The 18,571-nt window shown below is 39.8% G+C and overlaps 2 protein-coding genes across 3 annotated transcripts in view; both read left to right on the top strand.

Annotated features, from left to right (window-relative positions):
• The window catches only part of slc44a4 (solute carrier family 44 member 4), a 132,637-nt gene that overhangs the window by 66,590 nt on the left and 47,476 nt on the right, over positions 1 to 18,571 (top strand). The window lies entirely within an intron of this gene.
• med30 (mediator complex subunit 30) overlaps positions 5,124 to 18,571 on the top strand; it is a 37,198-nt gene continuing 23,750 nt past the window's right edge. The window contains exons 1-4 of one of the 2 annotated variants that reach the window (XM_072370616.1): positions 5,124 to 5,196; positions 5,826 to 6,096; positions 9,003 to 9,161; positions 15,820 to 15,927. In XM_072370616.1, coding sequence (XP_072226717.1) covers positions 5,917 to 6,096; positions 9,003 to 9,161; positions 15,820 to 15,927 — 447 coding nt within the window. In that variant the 5' untranslated portion in view covers positions 5,124 to 5,196; positions 5,826 to 5,916. The other variant, XM_072370617.1, reaches the window with a different exon arrangement.

Here is an 18,571-nt window from a genome sequence, read left to right as displayed (position 1 = left end):
GCTGGGCAACAGAGCTCAAAAACAGATCTTTTGTCTTTTATTTCTCAATATACTTACATAGTCTTTGGGGTAGAATTTGACATTCTGTCGACACAGACATATTTACAGCTGGTTTGAGTTTGACCTCCTGCATCCAGCAGCGAGAGTTGCTGCAGGTGTCCTGAGCTCCGCTGGCACAGTCAAGGACCTCATAAATAACAATGGACACTCAGCCTGCTGGTGCCAGCTAAGTCGCTGTTCACAGTCTGAAGAGTTTTTCTGTTTTACTATTTACTACAGTGTAGCACAATATCTAAGACTTCAATTCTATAACATAAAACATGGATTGAAGTCCAGATTGATGAATTCCAGAGTTAAAGAGCAGACACGTTAAAGCACAAGTGCTCCAATTTATAGATATTTTGTTCAGACCCTTGAATACAACCCATAATGGTTACAAGCAGTGGTAGAAAAGCACAACTCTTATCACTTCCACATCAGAGCAGACATCATTCTTAAAGGTTTCTTTTATGAAGCTTCAAAATCCTCATAAGGAGGTAGGCAGGGGGGTTGTTGGATGGCGGTGTTGTCAAGTGTAATTCATGTACACCCAACGAAGATGGCTTCAAGTGCAGAATAAGGGGAAGTAGCCAAAAAGCTCCCAGTATGTGTGTGAGCTCTCGAAAGACTGTTGGAAAAGCTCCAGATGTAAACCTAGCCTGGTTTCAACATTTAAAAAATTTAAAACTTTAGTTTTCGACTTTGAAGAATTGACAAATGCATTTAGTATTATTTACATCTTTTGAAACATATTTTCAATGTTTTTTTGGGGTGAAAGTGAAGAGACTCAGAAAAGTAGCCAAAGATGACATGCATCAAAGGCCCACAGTTTCAGACTTGAACCTGCATCTGCTGCCACAAGGATTTTTAGCCCTTTTATATCTGCGGTTGGTCAGCCAGTTGAAGAACTCTGTATGTTTTAGCCTGCTTGCTGATTAGTCTTTGGGTCATTAAAACCATTTAATGACACATTTAACAGATTTAGATGACATTTAATTAGAAGAGAAAATAAAAGGAAACTCTGGGAAAAGAGGAGTGAGTTGGCCTAAAATGTATAGGAAATCAATAGCACTTCTATTCTTAACAGAAATATTTGGCATGAGCTTTGACATTAGCATGTGGGCTTATCTTCATCATTACATAAGTGTCACAAATATTGAAATGGATCTGTAATGTGACGGGGCACCACAAAAAAACACTTTAAGAGTTTTTGGAACCTGGAAAGCCTTGAAACATCTCAATTTATTTTTCTTTCATCATTTTATCTTACAGTTGGAAAAATCCTTGCAAAATATGTCTTATTCAAATACTTTGAATATAAGTCAAACACATTATAAAATATAACATCCCATAACACATTTTAGTGATGTGTCCATATAGTTTTACCTGCAGTACTCTTACTGAAAGGCAATAAGAAAATGTTTCAGCTGTCACCCAGTTATCTTTGATCAATCAAAATCATTGTTTAATTTAATGAGGTTCTGTAACAACATGTTTTGTATCTGGCTGCTAATATTTAAAAAAAGCCCAACTTTGAATACTATTGTCCTATTAAGCTTGATGTTACCTGACTTCACCTCATGGAAAATCAGGGATATGAGGGGATGTAAACACTAATTAGATTATCATTACAGATTATATCACTTCTAAAATTCTAAGTAAATGCACTTAAACAGAGAGCACCATCTTGACTTCCATCGGCCTGCTGCCGCCTGATCATTAAACCTTCAGCTGTACCACTAATCTCATTCTTCGTCGGAGAATATGCTGTGAGCAGCTGAATGAGTAAACCATTGTGCTCCCGTCTCTCTCCATCTCAACGTATCCCTGGAGGAACCAGATCAGTGCATATTCAATTAAAACACGAGTAATGCACTAGGTGGGAAGATAATCCCTTTTACTTCCGACACCCCCTAAGCTAATAATTACTACATGGTTTGTGTTTCCTCACAGGGGTGTCCAGTCTGTATCCCATTCAGGTTTTTGTTACCTTTTATTCCCTCTCCAGCTCCTTTTCCCTATAGCTATTCTCCGTCTGTTCGCCGCCATCTGTCTCACCGTCTCACTCTTGTGGTTTGTTCAGTCCCTTCAGCACCAGTGATACCACTCAGTTCTACGAGGTGGTGATCAATCTCATCTGTGCTGCCTGACCGTGCATTATTGCATGCAGCCTCAGTTACATCATGTAACTGCATGATGTAGATGATGCTATGTGAGGCACACAGAGGTGATGAGATGTGACTGTTGAAACAAACACTACATTGGGCAAATGCGAACATGATAGGATTTCTGAAAGCACTGCCAAGTGATGAATGAAGGTGTTTGATGTTAATTTTGTCTCAGTGAGGTTTGATCTCATCAACACATAGAAATCAATACATTTTTCATCAGCTTGCCTTTAGTTGATCAATACATTCTGTTGTTTCTCTATTCATTTTGATTAGCGATGATAGATGAGCTGCCAAATTGCTCAGGACCTGTAGACAGTGGTCTTCTAAGCAGTAACACACACACACGTATATAAAGAGCATGCGCATAAACACCACATTTACATTTTCTAAGCTCTTCAGCTGATGCACGAACAGTTGTTTGAAAGATTTTTTCACTCATGTTAAAAAGAAAATACCCCTTCTTTCAATTCTAAGGTGTTACTTTCTATATAAAAAAAGTCATCTGGTTCTTACAAGGTCAAAAAAAGGAAAATGGTGTCTCAGATGAACAACAACACATGGAGTATTACAAGATGTCATCATAAAAAAGCTAAGACAAATTGCAGAAGCAGTGTGTGAAAAACTAAGTACACCCCATGATTCAGGAGGTTGTATGATCACCTTTAGCAGCAGCAGCAACTTGATCTGTATGACTCTGTCTCTCACATCATTATGGGGGGATTTTGATGCACATTTATTTGCTTCAGTTCATTGAGGTTGGCACTCATTTGTTTATGCATAGCTCTCTTAAGATCCCTCCAAAGCATTTCAATCAGGCCGAGGTCTGGACTTTGACTGGACCATTGCAACACCTTGATTGTTTTCTTTTTTAGACATCATGTGGTACATTTGCTGCTGGGTTTGGGATCATTGTCCTGTTGCATGACCCAATTTCCACCAAGCTTTCGCTGTCAGACAGATGGCCTCACATTTGACTCCAGAATACTTTGGTATACAGAGTTCATGCTAGATGTACATTGAGTACAAGGTACCCAGGTCCTGTGGCTACAAAATAAGCCCAAATTGTCAGCTCTCCACCACTGTGCTTCACAGTTTGTATGAGGTGTTTGTACTGATTTGTTGTGTGCATTGTTGCCTGACGAATCGCAGCAGGGGCCTTCCTGTGTGGACTATGCATGTTCTCCCAGTGCAAGTGTGGCATCTCTCTGGTTCTCTGGCTTCTTCTGTATCTGTAATATTCTAAATTGACCGTGGGAATTTTGTGCGTTTGTGCATGGTTGTTTATCTTTGTGTTGCCCCTGTGATGGATTGCTGACCTGTCCCCAGTGTACACTGCCTTTCACCCAGTAGTAGCTGCTATAAGCTCCACAACTCTGAATTGGAAGAAACAGGAACTGAAAATGGATGTTTTCTCCAAATGTGCTGCTGTGCAATATGACCAGACATTTCAATTTTGGTCTCATCTGCCCAAAGAACATTGTTCCAGAACTTGTGTGGTTTGTTTAGACGTAACTTTGAACACATAAGCTGTGCTGCCATGTTCTTTTTAGAGAGAAGAGGCTTTCTCTTGCAACCCTTCTAATTAAGTCAAAGTTGTTCAGTGTTTTTGTAATTGTACCGTCACAAACTTTAACATTTAACATACAAATGGATACCTCTTTGATTTTTTTCGTCTTACCGTGGGACGAACTTGCTGAGACATCCATCTCTGGCAAGATTGACAACTATCTTTGTCTTTATCTTTCTCATTGTAGAATGATAGACTCCAAATTGTTTGGAAATGGCCTTATAACCCTTCTCATGTTGATGGGAACAGTTGCTTCTCTGACATCATTACTGCTTTCTTTCCTGCTTGTCATTATGTTGGCATGTATTGTGTTTGTATGTATTATGGAAAATTATTTATTTGGTTATCTGATGCTGTTAATCTGAGGTTGCATTCACCAGATTTTAAGACCTCTTAAGGACCAATATAGATTTTTCTATATCTAGATATATTACACAGTATATACATTCTATACTTTCTTTTCGTTTGAAAGCATTCATCCCACTACCTGCCAGCACAAACTCAACACCTCAACTTCCTCCTGCCAATGAAGTACTCCAAGAAGACAAGTTGGGTGATTACAACGGCATTTCCAAATGCCTCAGTGAGTCTGGCAGTAAAGCAGATGGGGATTGTAAGAGCAATGCTCGTTCATTCTGCCAAGTTACCCAGCAATTTTTCTGCAATTAAAAAGTTGTGGGCAGTCAAGTGAACTATCATTATTGCATTTTGCTGTTTCAGAGACAAATTAAATAAATAAATACTTTAGGTTATGATTATACAAAATGCATTCCAGAGAAAATTAAACTGAAACGCACCCCATACCCTTGAATTTGAATTAATAGTGTGAATTAAATAATGTCACGCTAATCTACCTTTTCAGCCCCACTCAAGCTTTAAGGCAAAAGCCTTTCCCTTTTCAGTAAAGCTCTTATTTCCAGTGTCTGTGAGTCATAATTTTACTGCATGGCAGAGCAAATGCTGAAAAAGCAGCCGCGTATAATCTGTTATTTGCGACACCCCTTTTGTATTTCAGTTTAATTCAATTCGGACAGTTCACAAATTAATCCATTCGAAACGGATGCACTGAGGGATTTAACTTAATACGGAGTAGACAGAAATATAGACTGACGTGAAGCAGTCACGAGTAGGCACTTGATCTGGGGCTAATAAAGTAGGATGTATGATGATATTTCTGCAATATAAGAATAAGTCAGAGAACGGCGCTGTTACCTTCATTTAGTCTGCGATTAGCCCCAACAATTTAGCTGTGCGCACAAAGGAGATGGGTAAAAATCCACAGCGCCCCTATTCCAGCATTTACTACTATAGTCACGGTGTCAAGATGAATGCTCGCGATACTTGCAGAAGCAGCTGAGAGTCCAGCAGCTTGTAGGGGGCTAGACATGTCAACAAACGACATAAATTACCAGCACACAGGTAACAGTACACGTCGCCTTATCTGTCGTTAAATAAACATCAAGAACTTTTGCGTTATTAGTCCTTGAGTCGAACTGGGACAGTGAAAACACAGATAAATACACGGAAAGAAAGGTGAAGTGTCGTGTGGTGTGATTGCTTAGCTCAGACGAGAGCAACTCCACTTTTAACTGTGAGCTAATTAACCCGTTACTTGGCTGAATGCATCCGAGGGAGCTATATAAAGTCCAGGATAAAACCTGACGACATTTACTGATCTAGGGGAACGTTTAAGCGAACCTTAAACACAGATGTGTAACCTATTTTAAAGATTATGACGTTAGCACACAGGCTTTACTTGTGTCGAGTCTGTCAGCTGGTAAATTCCAGCTAATTTGTGACAGCTTTTAAGCTTTTAGACAGATAAAAATGTATTTTATCAACCATATTATTGTAGCTGAGGTAAATGCTAAGCCAATATGCCAATATCGCACAAAATGCAGCTTGATGGGACTATTGTTGGTTAATTTACCACATAGCAAGAATTGATTAAGCAAGAAATCTTGAAGACTTCCTTTAACTGCCAGCTTTATTAACCTCCTTCCCTCTCATCTTCATTTTCTATCATCTTCTCTGCACTCTCAATGAAGGCATGTAAAGGTGTGCTGATGTGGATCAGCCTGACCAGTAGCTCTATCAGAACCTATATGTGCTCCACCGCCATCCTCACCAGCTGCCTCAATGACGACCCCTCCACTAGTGTCACCTTTTGGCTCTCAGCCGCCACCGCAGCAGCAACAGCAGCAGGCCCAAGCAGCTCGAGATGTCAACACGGCGTCGCTGTGTCGCATCGGCCAGGAGACGGTCCAAGATATCGTCCTCAGGACCATGGAGATCTTTCAGCTTCTCAGGAACATGCAGGTCTGTCTCGCTGTGTCTCCGAGTCCACATGCCTCTCACATATGGTTTGAATATGTTTTCCATAGCCCCACAACTTAAAACCGTATGAAATATGACACAAGATGAGTGAAACAAATCTTTAAAAAGACCAAAGAATTTATCAGCAAAAACTAAATTCCCCAAAATCAAAGAATATGCGTTGATGGTATTGACAGGTCTGATGCTAAAATGACAGAGGAGTATTATGCAAATAACAAAATGAATGTCAATCAGGAAGACGGTTCTTAAGATATGTTTTGTTGTGGGATTTCAAAACAAGACTGTGCCAGCAAAATTTGTGGGAGGCTGAGAGCAGCAGGGGAAAAGCCTGATCAAGCCGGGATTTTTTTCAAATTCTGTACCGGCACAGCTCAAAGGGCAAAGCCAGTAGATATTCAAATCCTGCCGGGACACTAGAGAGTTACAGTTCACAGATATGATGGGACTTGTATTTTGAGCCTTTGAGATTCAAATAAGACTGAAAAAGAAATAGCTGAAAAGACAAAGCAAGTTTTCAGCTGTGTTGTTCCAAATATATTTATATTGCAACGTGACTTTTCAGAGAAGAAAAGCACAACTGTATTTGTAATAGTAAGTTTGAGTTTGACCAAGGATCGGGATGATTTTAGGATGAGGATTGTCTGAGTGACTTGATTCTCACTGTTGGTATAAACCCGCTAATTTGCCCCCTGTTTCCAGCATAATTCCTCTCCTCTTCCACTATCTTGACTGTCACTATCTTCTTCTCTATAGAAGAGAAACTCCTCTGAAGCATTAAGCTAGGTACAGAAAATGCATGTTTTGATGAAGATTTGAGTCAGATTTTTCTCCTTCTTCCAAAAAATGGTTTAAAGATTTGCAATGAAAATATTTACATCATCCGGTGTCCCATGCAGACCTTCATGCATGTCTGCCCAGCGCTTCCACAGAAACCGCTCCCCATTAACACCATTGTTCAGTGTACTGGGATTAGGACCACACAGAGGTGAATGTGACTGATTTTAAACCGTTACATTATCAGCTTTTCACTGCAAGATATTAAATTCATCCTTCATGCTGTTGTTTTGTCTGTCTGTTATTATCATGATGAATGTTAAGTCGTTAATCGTCTCAAAATGACCATTATTATCCTCATTACTGCTAAATTGCATGACCTCCAGAATAAATGTTTGAAATTATCAGTGCAGTGAAATCATTTTCCACTGCTGACAGTATGACTTTCACGATGTTTTGCTTTAGGATTGTCATGCAAACACTACGACTAACGATTTCATTGTTTTTTTCCATTTATTTTATGCCTGTTTTTAGTTTAATGTCAGTGGTTTGGCTGCCTTTGACCACCACCTTTTTGCTGTTAATAAAACCACTTAATGGACTCATAGTGATGTTGTGACTTTACAACTAAAGCAAAGTTAGTTGCTTTAGTTGAAAACTTGTGAGCTGAGTATCATAAGTTACTCGGTTACTGAAGAATGGGGCACAGTGGGGTGCAAAACACATGGGAATCGCAGTGGAAATATTTGGTTAGTTTTGTTCAGCTGTTTTTTGCAGAGGAATGGAAATTATTCTAAAGTTGTCTTAAATCATTACAGCCTTTTCAAATAATTGTTACATTGGGATTTTGTTGTGTCTTTAAAAGACTCAGCTGACATATTTAAGACTTTAATGGCGATACAAAAGCAGATGTGTTTATTTGGTTTGGAGTCGATTGAAGACAATAAAGGAAATTGTTATTGTGCATTGTTCAAACTTTAGTTTTAGCATGACATGAGCACGCATGATTGTGTTTGTTTTTCACACCGTTTATGAAAAATCCAGAGCGGGGTGGACAGAGATTTTGCATCCTTTTGATTTTCTCAGGGTTTATGGAGCTTTTTTTTTGTGTTGTCAGAACAAAGAAAGAGCTACGGTAGATAAAACAGCCATCATCTCTACTACAAACAACCTTTTTTTTTCGCTCTGCATGTTTATGCAGGCAAATAATGTTTTCACAAGACTTATATATCTCAAATATTCATATTATTCTTTTACATGTTAATCATAAGTTTAGCCTTAAAGATTGTCTGTTTTTGATCAGTTTCCCCTGAAACACGTGGAGCTCAGCTTTTGCCTCGCTGTGAAAACGAGGTCAGCATGAGTTTATCATGTGCGTCTGTCTGACTCTCTGTGACGCTTCTCCTGCACTTTGTTCAAATAACAGCCAAACACAGAATGCACAAGCAGCATTGCTGTGACTTGTTTTCTTTAGATCCAAGGTTGCTGTTATACTAATAAAAATTCTTCATGTATCTTCACTCCCACTCTTTTTCCCTTTCTCTCTGTCTCCTCTCGGCTTCACTGTCTCTTTCTTCGCTGTACTTGCCCTGCAGGCAGGCTTGTTCATGTTTTGTAGGATGTTTATAATCAGACATTGCTGCCCCAGAGGCTTGTCGATCCTCTCTATAAAAGTATGTCTTGTTACTCTTTAACACCCACTGCAGTTAAAAGCCAATTACGATGCCCCAGTATGAGCTTCAGCTCAAACATTCAGCAGAAGTGAAAGTTCTTTGCCTTTTCACGCTGCTGAGTTTGTTTGGTGGTTGATATTATGATATTATTTAGACTGATTACCATATAGCTGCATAATCACAAACAAGTTAAACATATTTTTGACCTGTCTGTCTGGTCCACTTTTAAATAGAAGTGAGTGATTTTTCTTTTTTTCCCTTTTAGACTGCGTACATGACAGCGCATACAGTATTACGTGCATCATTGGAAGGGTTCTAATAGTCTATCACCAATTAACAAAATTGATTTCTCCTTTTGGCTGCAGTTGGACTGCAGTAAGTGTTGCTTTTTATTAGCTTGGACATTTCTCAACACCACATTTTGTCTGTGCTTCATTGCAGTTGCCTAATGGAGTCACTTACCATCCCAACACCCACCAGGACCGGCTGGGAAAACTCCAAGAGCACTTACGAATGCTTTCTGTGCTCTTCCGCAAGCTGCGCCTCGTCTACGACAAATGCAACGAGAACTGTGCAGGCTTGGAACCAATACCACCAGAGGTCAGTCATGGCGACACAGACACACTGATATGTGTTCATAGTCAGGGTAAATTAAGGGACAGCCATGTGCATTTCCTTATGAGTGTGCTGACAGGTGTATTGATGGATTTCGATGGCATTTCCATGTAGATAAAATACCTGGAATTCTTCTCAAAACTGTTTAATGGAAAGATTTATTTGTGAAAGTCTCTTTTACCTGGTGAGTCTGTATGTTAGTGTGGTTCTGGTTTCCTCTCTGGTTGGAGCAGAGTGAGGGAAGGAGGCTAATGGCTTTTAAATACGCCACCACACATTTATAGTGGGTCATAACAAAGTGACACTTTTGCACGAGTCTCTACAGTGGAATTAATCCTCTTAGTCTGCTCGGTGACATAGTTACAGCTAATACTGAACCATCTCAACCTAAATGTGTTTGTATGTTATACTTATATATGTTATACAACTTCCAAAGGGAATATTTGTGGAATAATGCTAACTAAAGAGGACAAAGGCCCAAGCAAACTGTTTAAAATATGCACCCTGTTTTATCTACATTGTGTCAAATAGTTTGTTAACTTTGAAAAGTTGTGCCTCCCCTTCGGATTCAGATGGACAGTGTCAGTGACACCATGATGGAAGCACATTGCCTGTCCAGCAGCACAGGATCTTTATAATTTAGTTATGATGTTTAGTGAGATAAAAAGAGAGGTCATTGCTTTCTTTCAAGCAAACTACCTTAAAATGATTAATTGTGGCTTTTAAAAGATTTTAATTTGATAAGTAGCAGTTTAAGGACCTCTTCACTGCTTGAGAAGAATCCAGCACACCGCTCTATAAAGCCATTAATTTTCAGAAAATTGGCCCCTCTGAGCTAAATGCAGTCATTGTTATGTCTTCCAAAGCATCATTAAATGCTTATTTTTCAATGAAAGGGGTTGAAATGAATACTGAGCATCCAGGAAACACTGATAACCAGCTAAATAGTACACACATTGTAGTTTCAGAACGGAGGAAGCTGGGGATGTAGTACTATTCATTGCAGATATATAAAATAAACTGTAAGATGTTTTATTACCACATTATTTGATAAATTTTTGAAAATGGCTTTTTTCCCTCTCCTTTAACTGGCTGTAATATTACATTGAGTGATTTTATATCACAGGCATGAGTTTGAACATGCTGACTTCAAGGTTTTTTCTCTTCATGTGTGCCTATTGAGTCTATTTTTCATCAGAACCATGAGTACTGACTTTGCGGATGCTTACAAGATGATATTTTCTCATTATGGCGTCTCAAATAGAATAAAATGTCTTGGGTTTATTTGCTAAATGCAAATACATTATTTCACAAAGTCATATTTTTGTGAACGTATTTCAGACATTAAGTAGCAGCATTTGAAATGCATGAAGCAGTTGTATCAGTGATCAAAGTGATCCTGTGAGATAACATAACCTGGAAGTTGAAGGGGAGGAGGTCTCATGGTTCTGCATCTGCTCTGGATCGGCCCTTTTTACAGTTTAGCAAAGCTGTTTACCTGTGGTAGCTTTTAGCTGCCACTTGGGGGAAATTAAAAGATTGTGGAACAGTGTTAGCTCTTAGCTGCTGTTGTTTGTCTTTGAGCAAATGTTGCATCTTTAGCTGTGTCAGACTACAGATGTCATAGTGGACAAAGAACTGCTTTGAAGTTGGAGTGAATCTCAGGGCCAAAAAGGGGGGAACTGGGATTGGCCTGAAGGGTTCTGTTGAACTGTTTGGTGTTTTTTTGACCTTATGACGGTTTCACCGAGTTAAATGATCTGGAAGTATCTAAGTTACATTTAAGATGCTTCATTGCCCTTCTTTGTCATGTCCTTTAGCACAGGTATCACCAGAGCTTCCTTTATCAAACACCAGAGATCATTCAGTCCCAGCGATCTGTGCGACCTCAACTTTCGAAGTGATGCTTGGTTATTTTCATACAGTCCCACTAAGTCATTTGTGTGGCTAAATAGGAGGACAGCGGGGTGAGTGTGAGCAGTGTGAACCCTAATCCTCAAAAGTAAAATAGTATTTTTTATTATATCTTATTTTGCTAATATAACAAATGTAACAATGTGATAATTGTATCAGCTCAAGAACCAGTGTCTGTGTCTCTCCTATCATCTTTTTGTTTTCCAACAATGTCCAATAAAAGATGGTAAAAAGTTACAGCATGTGCTGAATACCCATAGTCCTTTCCTCTGCTTAGGGTGAGAATATGCACATGACACCACAACGCCCAGTTATTGACTGATTATAAAGCGTAAAGATTGAAACGTGGACAGTGGTGCATCTGGATAAGTTAAAGAAAGAGTTGGAGAAAGAGAACATGTTAAATGTTCACGTTAAATGATGTCAAACAACCTCACTGAGGAGTGGTGTGAGGTTGCTGGCACCTCCTGTGTGGAAACACAACGTGTGCTTTCCACCATCAACATGTTCCAGAGAAGAGATAATATCTTTTTTTCTACAAAATAACACGCTGACCCTGAATTGAATGCTTGTTGAGCTTCTCTAAGGTGTGGTGTACTTTTCAACTAAGATGGTGCCAAAAAAATGGTTTTGCAAACTAAACTCTGCCATTCATTGGATAAAGCTAAAGTCCACAGCGATCAGCCATAACATTATGAACACCTGCCTAACACGGAGTCACTGAGTGTTCTGTTCTGGCATGTTACTGCGGGTTGTGGGGTGGGGTCTCTGTGGATCGAGCTTGCTTCCCACAGATCCCATCATATTGGTGTCTGAGGAGTTTGGAGGCTGGGTGAACACCTCAGACTCCTCATGTTCTTTCCTAAGTGCTTTTTATGCAGCCCACTGCTCCCGTGCTGCCTGAGCTGCTGCTGTAAAGGAGGGCTGTTTCCAAATGGGGGATGGGACCGATCAGCAAAGTAACGCCGGGTTGCAGGATTGTCCACGGGAACGTTTTACGAATTAATATCCGTTAATGTTACGGTTGATTGTTGTCTTTTTTTCATTTTACTTCAAGATATAATCATCTTAAATCCTCTTACATGACGAAAATAATGTTTAGTAACTTCATTTTAGAGATATTTTAGATTTTTTATTTGTTACCACTCATTGTTACACGATCTGTTGGTACTTGAATGCTATCTTGCCTCAAATTTCAAGCTATGCTTTTATTACATAAACACTACAGCCACAATTAGATTTTACAAGATGCGGTTTTAACCACTGAAGTCATGGAACATAATTTTTTAATTGAACACAATTGCTTGATCCTCCCAGATACAAATGTCAACATATGCTTTATGTGCTTGTAAGTTTTTTTTTTTTTAAATATCCTCTCAGCCATTGCCACACTTAGCCCAGATCTTTTTACACTAACTGCCAGCTAAATTAGGAAGCTGTTAGTTTAAAGGAAGTAGGCCATTGTTACTGCCACATCCCTTTGCTCACACACGCATATATGTCCTCGCAGAGCCGAACACACAAACACACATCTTTACCCTGGGGGCCTCTTATCTCGCTGGCTCCCTCTAGGCCTGTCTTTTCTGTGCTTGCAGCAGTTTCATTGGTCCCTTCAGGTGAGTCCCCAGAGTCTCTTTACAGTTTTACTGCTGATTACAGTCACCATTCAGGAACAACAACACTTCAGCTTTAGTCTTACTCCGTCCCTGCCCGCCCTCACAAACTCACTGAATTTGTCCGCAATCGTCTCCTGCACGCACACATCTGTGGCACAAAGGCATGTTTTTCAGCTCATGTGTTTATACATACGTAGACACACACTTAAGAACCGCTGGCGTGCTGGGGCACGGCGCGGCTATCCACCACTGTTTGATTGGATTTATGACTGCGGCAGTCCCTTCACAATTTCTACAGATTGGCTCAGAGCTAATCTTTCTTACCAGACTCCCACTGGGGATAAAGGAGGATGTGGGAGGAGACCAGTCTTAAATTGGAACAAATTTGTGTTGACTGCAACCATGTACATTTCCAGCATGAATAGCACTGTTGCTCTGAAGCATTTGGAATTGTCTGTCCACAGGTCGGTCAAAATGACTCTCGTCTGCAGTTCTGCTCCGATATCAAAATCCATGATGGACTTTCTTTGACATTTTCCTTTGCTGTAACACCAACCCTCCTCCTTTTTCCCACCATATTTAAATGTTTATTCATTTTCCCTTGAGACCCAGTCCAGTGCTGACCAGCCAATACCTCAGCTCACCGTGTTTGTCTGCGGCTGAGAGTTGTTGATTTTGGCTCCGGCGTGCATGCCATTTATCATCGTGGAGAATTCAGATGCCTGCCCGACAGGCCCTCACTATTGGCTGCCTGAAACAGGAAGTGGAATCAATGACTCGAGCAGTGTGACCTCATTGCAGCCTAATTAGCAGCAGACCTGTTTAATGAACAGCTGGACCAAGTGCACACGTCAGCGTTACCCCTGTTACTCTCCAGCTGTCGTCTGTTGCAGATTTTTCCTCATTTTCTTATACTCTGACACAGTTTTCAATTAGCATTTCCCTTTTTGACCACCTTTATCCTCCTTTTCCTCTTATATCTACTCAATATCTCTGTTTCTCCATATCCGTCTTCTTTTCAATCAGCCCATTAGTTCACGTTGGCTTTGGTTTTCCCCTGAGTTCTCACCTACTTTACCTCTTTTCTTCTTTCACTGTTGTCCGAGTCTGCTGTCATTTCCTGCAGTGAAAGGTCTTACTATTTCATTTCCCAGTGCCTTCGCCCGTCCGTCCTGCTATTTTCTTATTACTTAGATTTTTTTTTTCCACTCTTTTCCTTTTGTCTCACAGAGGCAACCTGGAGAACTTCATTATTCCATTCTTCTCTGTCAGGCAGGAAACCACATCCATCTTTCTGTAGAAGAGGCAGGGGTTATGACTCACATAGGCACATTCACACAGACGTACTGAGTAGCTCTACACGCACCCACTCACATGCACAATACACTCTCCATCCATCTTTCCCAACCCTACTCAGCACATTTCATTTTCCGCCCTCTTGCTGCCAAAATCTGCCCGCTGCCTTTAAAAATTCAATATGTCATTTGCTTTGCTCTTAAATTATCTAATGAAAAAGCTTAAATCTTTTGCAACTTAAAGTTTTCTTGAGTTAGAGGTTAGCTCATAGTTCGGGATAATGTCCCGCCCATGTCCTTGCTGTCTTTTCTCCTTCCAAGTTTACAGTTTGGCATGGAGCTCTGCCTGGAAAACTTCAGGAAAAGATTCCAAGATTTTTACATCTTTTTGTCACTCTTTTTCCCCTCGTGGCCTCATTGTTCCTTTATTTATGCTTCTTAAATGATCCTGTAGCCTTTTCTTAATTTTGTTTGTTCTTTTGACCTTTTTTCTGCTCTTTTCCTACCCGTCACTTAGCTCCTTTTCAACCCCATACTGTCTTAGTTTTCACTCATTACCTTGCAGTCTTTATTCTTTTTATTGATTTTGGCTTAGTCTCAGCGTCGGCATACTTCAGCTGTAATCATGCAATAGTTAGTCACTGCCGCCAAAAAATCCAGTGTTTTTTTGTAATCACTGTCTAGTCTGTGCAGGGCCTTGGCTCCAGCTGCACAACTTTGGGCCAAACATCGAAGTCAAACATAATGCTCCAAAGAATTTTCAGAGTTTAGATTAGAATTTTCCCAAGTTGTTACTGGAGCAAGGTGTGTTTTCCCACCATACAACAAGTTGTTGGGAGACTCTCCTCCCTAATCTGTGTTTGTGATCTTGTCTGGTATGACGGTCTTTGTTTTGGAAAGGGAAAATTATCCAGTGCTTTTTTTTTTTTTCCTTTGTAACACTTTCTTTAAACAAACTCAATCTTGTGGTTTGTAAAACTGTACCAAAATTGTTCTTATTAGTATATTAAAATTTACATTCACAGTGTTTGTTTTTTTTACAAGATTCTGTTTGATGCTGTGTCTCTGTGCAGATTATCTGACATAACATCAATCACACATAGTCAGCGCAGGTTTTTCATATCTTTGTGTGTTACACAAAGAACAGTGTGTTCTCAAGACATCCACAGATCGCTTCATGTGTGACTGCAGCAAACCTCCTTCTCTCCACCCCACCTGCGGTGACCACTAGGGGGCAGTGTGATGTAAAGCAGCAAGCAGTGACCCCTCCAGCTCTCAGGAACGCTGCCTCGCCTGAAGGCTCTTGCACATCAGCCTCGTGGTAGTGTCAAGCAGACAAGGTCAAGCACACAGAGCGTTTAAAAATGAATTAATCTCCCACTCGCTGTCTCCATTTCTCACTCTGTGCTGTTTCTCTGAGGAAGACGAGACAGGTTCTGCCTGAGTGTGAGAGCTTACACAGAATCCCCATTTTCATTACTTCATGGGAACAAGAGCATAAGACAGCATGTATGTGTCTCGCATTTGGCTTAGAAGTCTTTAGTTGAGAGAACATGGAAATCTGGCCTTTGACTGCTCTTAGGTAAGACATTACATGCACAGTACATGCAATGTGTTTGGACCCAAGACTGAACACGAGCAGAGAGGAGTTAGAAGTGCATGATTTCTTATCAGATTTGATTACAGAATATGATACATGGACAGTGTCGATTTTACTGTACTGCAGTCACTTGTGTAAGTGATCTGCTTATTGTTATCTTGCTTACTTTGATTAATACATCCTTTCTTTTTTTTTTTTTTTGTTGCTTTGTCTTTCAGCAACTGATACCCTTTTTGGAGGACGACAGCTCTAAACATGAGGATCATTCAGGGGGTCAGAGCCGCTCTGCCAATGAGGAGAGGAGAGAAATCCTGGAAGTTAACAAGGTATTGTGTTATGTTTACAGGACTGGGTTACAGGTTGGATTTCCAACCAGCTGTAACAACAAGAGGAAGACAAAGAGGAGGGGCTAAAAATGTGGATAAAGTTTAATCTTTATTGCATAACAACATGATGCTACTTCATTAAAGTTCTAGTAACAACATGAAGATTAGAAATGAAAATCATGCATGAAATCAGATCCATACAGCTGTTATTTGAATAGCACAAAACAAAATTAGGAGGCTAAGCTCGGTTGAGTTTAATGTCTGCTGATAGAGCTGTGTGTTTAGAGGAGGTATTAAAGCTGCAGAGAAATATCATTAACCTCTAATCGTTAATTTGTTTTATTTCGTTGAGCATTTCAGCTATTCTCAACTATCACTTGATTTCATTGTTGTGCATGTGTAAGCGCCTGGTTGGGGGTCTGTATTTGTGAACCAGGAGAATTTCTACAAACATTGAAGTCTGCTGATAGGTAAAGTGTTTGGGGTTCTTCATCACAACTAAATGATCATTAATCCTCAATCTCCAAAATAAGAGACATCCGTCACTATGCAGCAGTGTGCAAAATGGAGGATAGTGGTCAATGTGAAGCTGAGATTTGGTCCAAGCTGGAACAAACCTGTCCAGTAAATAAGATTAGCATCACTGCTGTTTGTGCCCGGATTGTGCAAAGCAGATGTAACAATATGACAATTTTTTTACTTGGGTAATCCCTTTTTGATGCAGCTTTTGAAGTTGCACTTTGAAAAAAAGTGTAAAGATCTTGGCAAAAGTCGTAAAAATGGGATGATGGACATGCCTAATCAGTTATGACGTATCAAACATGTCGGTCAAATGAGCAATCGCATGAGAAATCAGCCATTCTCCTCCTCTGGGGGCAACAAACAGACTAACACTCACAGGCATGAAAGAAGAATACATAACATAAACAGTCACGCTGAGAAGCTTGTTGTCGTCTATATCTGTTCAGTATTACATGTAGTTTAAGTACTTTGGCTGGCTTACCGCTGTGTTCGTTACTATTTTTAAAGGGAAGAACTTGAGGATGTTATTTTTGTTATCAGCATATCATACTGCTCAGCCTTCCAGAGAAACAGGGGGGCCACTTTCTGAGAGTTCACACATCTCTGTATGTTGTTCATGAGGGAGACTAAAGTGTGAGCATGACATCTAGACTGGTGTGACACGTCAGTGATGTTGGGTTTTTTTTTTTTTTGGACCCAACTCCCATTTCTGGTCAGAAAAGTATTTAGAGTGGTTGGACATGTTGGACTGTTTCCACTAATGGATGCAGATCATAAACCATTAAAAATCATAATATACATAAAAGACAAGCTGATCAGATAACTTGGTAGCATATAAATACATATATATTATAAATATATATATATATATATTATGTATTTACCAGGAGAAAGAAGAGTTGACAGCATTTTTTTCTTCTGTTTCCTGGGAGGAAGGTGTTCACTTTTTGAGCAGTTTCAAGTGTCAGATATCAAATACACGTAAAAGCTTTTTCAGGTTTTTTTTCACTGTCAGATATGTTTTTGCTCAGCTCTGATAGAGAAGCTGAATTATGTCACTCTATAGTGCAGAGCATGGAGCTTTTCTTCAGACTGACATGCTGTGTCAGTCGAGTTTGAAATGTCGTGCGAGTTGAATGCTCGAGGCAAACAGGGTGAATACCATGGCAACGGATGTTATAATGACTCTTACACATTGATGATACACTTTTAAAATGAAGGACAGAGTCAGTTGTTCTGAAGGAAGCTGTGGAAAAGACCGTCCATTTAATGTGATATTTCATACTTTAAGATTTAACTCAGGTCTCATCCTGTTTGATGGTGTGACATTTGTGGTTACTATAGTTATAGAAATTGCCCAAAAAAGGCCCAAATCGTTATCTTGTGCAGACATATTTATTCCTGGCCATTTGATCTGCAAATCTCAGGCTAAATCTGTCGACAAGAAGGGATGCAACACACTGTATTTCTTGAGGAAGTTTATGTCCTACCGTGTTTGCTGCAAAACATTGCTTATCTTCTCTAAGTCTGTGGTGGAGAGTACATTTTTATTTGTGGCCATCTGTTGGGGCAGCAGCATCACAGGCAGTGACTCAAATAAACGGACAAACTGGTAAAGACGTTGACTCTGTGCTGGAGACTGCTCTGGAGCTCCCGGAGCAAAGAAGAATGCCACATGAATTGCTAAATATAATGTCCAACACTGCACACCCATTGCACAACATACTGATCAGTGCCTTCAGTCAGAGGCTTCTTCCAGTCTGCTGTAATACAAACAGGAGGTCATTCCTGCCTCAAACAATAGCCTTAGACACTGATTCTATGAATAATTAGTCTAGATAATTATGCATTTATTTTTTATGCTATAAAAAAGACTGATTAAGATTAGGAGTGATATTGTGTTTGAAGTTGCTGTAATGGCAGTATTTAGGATCCCTTATCATCAGGAAGATTAAAGTTTAAACAGTAACGTTGGATTTCATGCCTGCATTACTTTCACAAATATGCAATGTGTGCGAACTGCGTGACGGTGAGTGAATGTAAACATACTGAATACTTTATTGCAGCATATTCTGGTTGCCTTTCTGATGGACTTACATGTGTAACCACCATCTTACATGTG

This window comes from Leuresthes tenuis, unplaced genomic scaffold, assembly GCF_036924035.1.
Source record: "Leuresthes tenuis unplaced genomic scaffold, fLeuTen1.0.hap1 SCAF_18, whole genome shotgun sequence".
Taxonomy (NCBI): Eukaryota; Metazoa; Chordata; class Actinopteri; order Atheriniformes; family Atherinopsidae; genus Leuresthes; species Leuresthes tenuis.
Note: the sequence above shows the minus strand (reverse complement) of the source record. Positions and strands in the feature narration are given on the sequence as shown.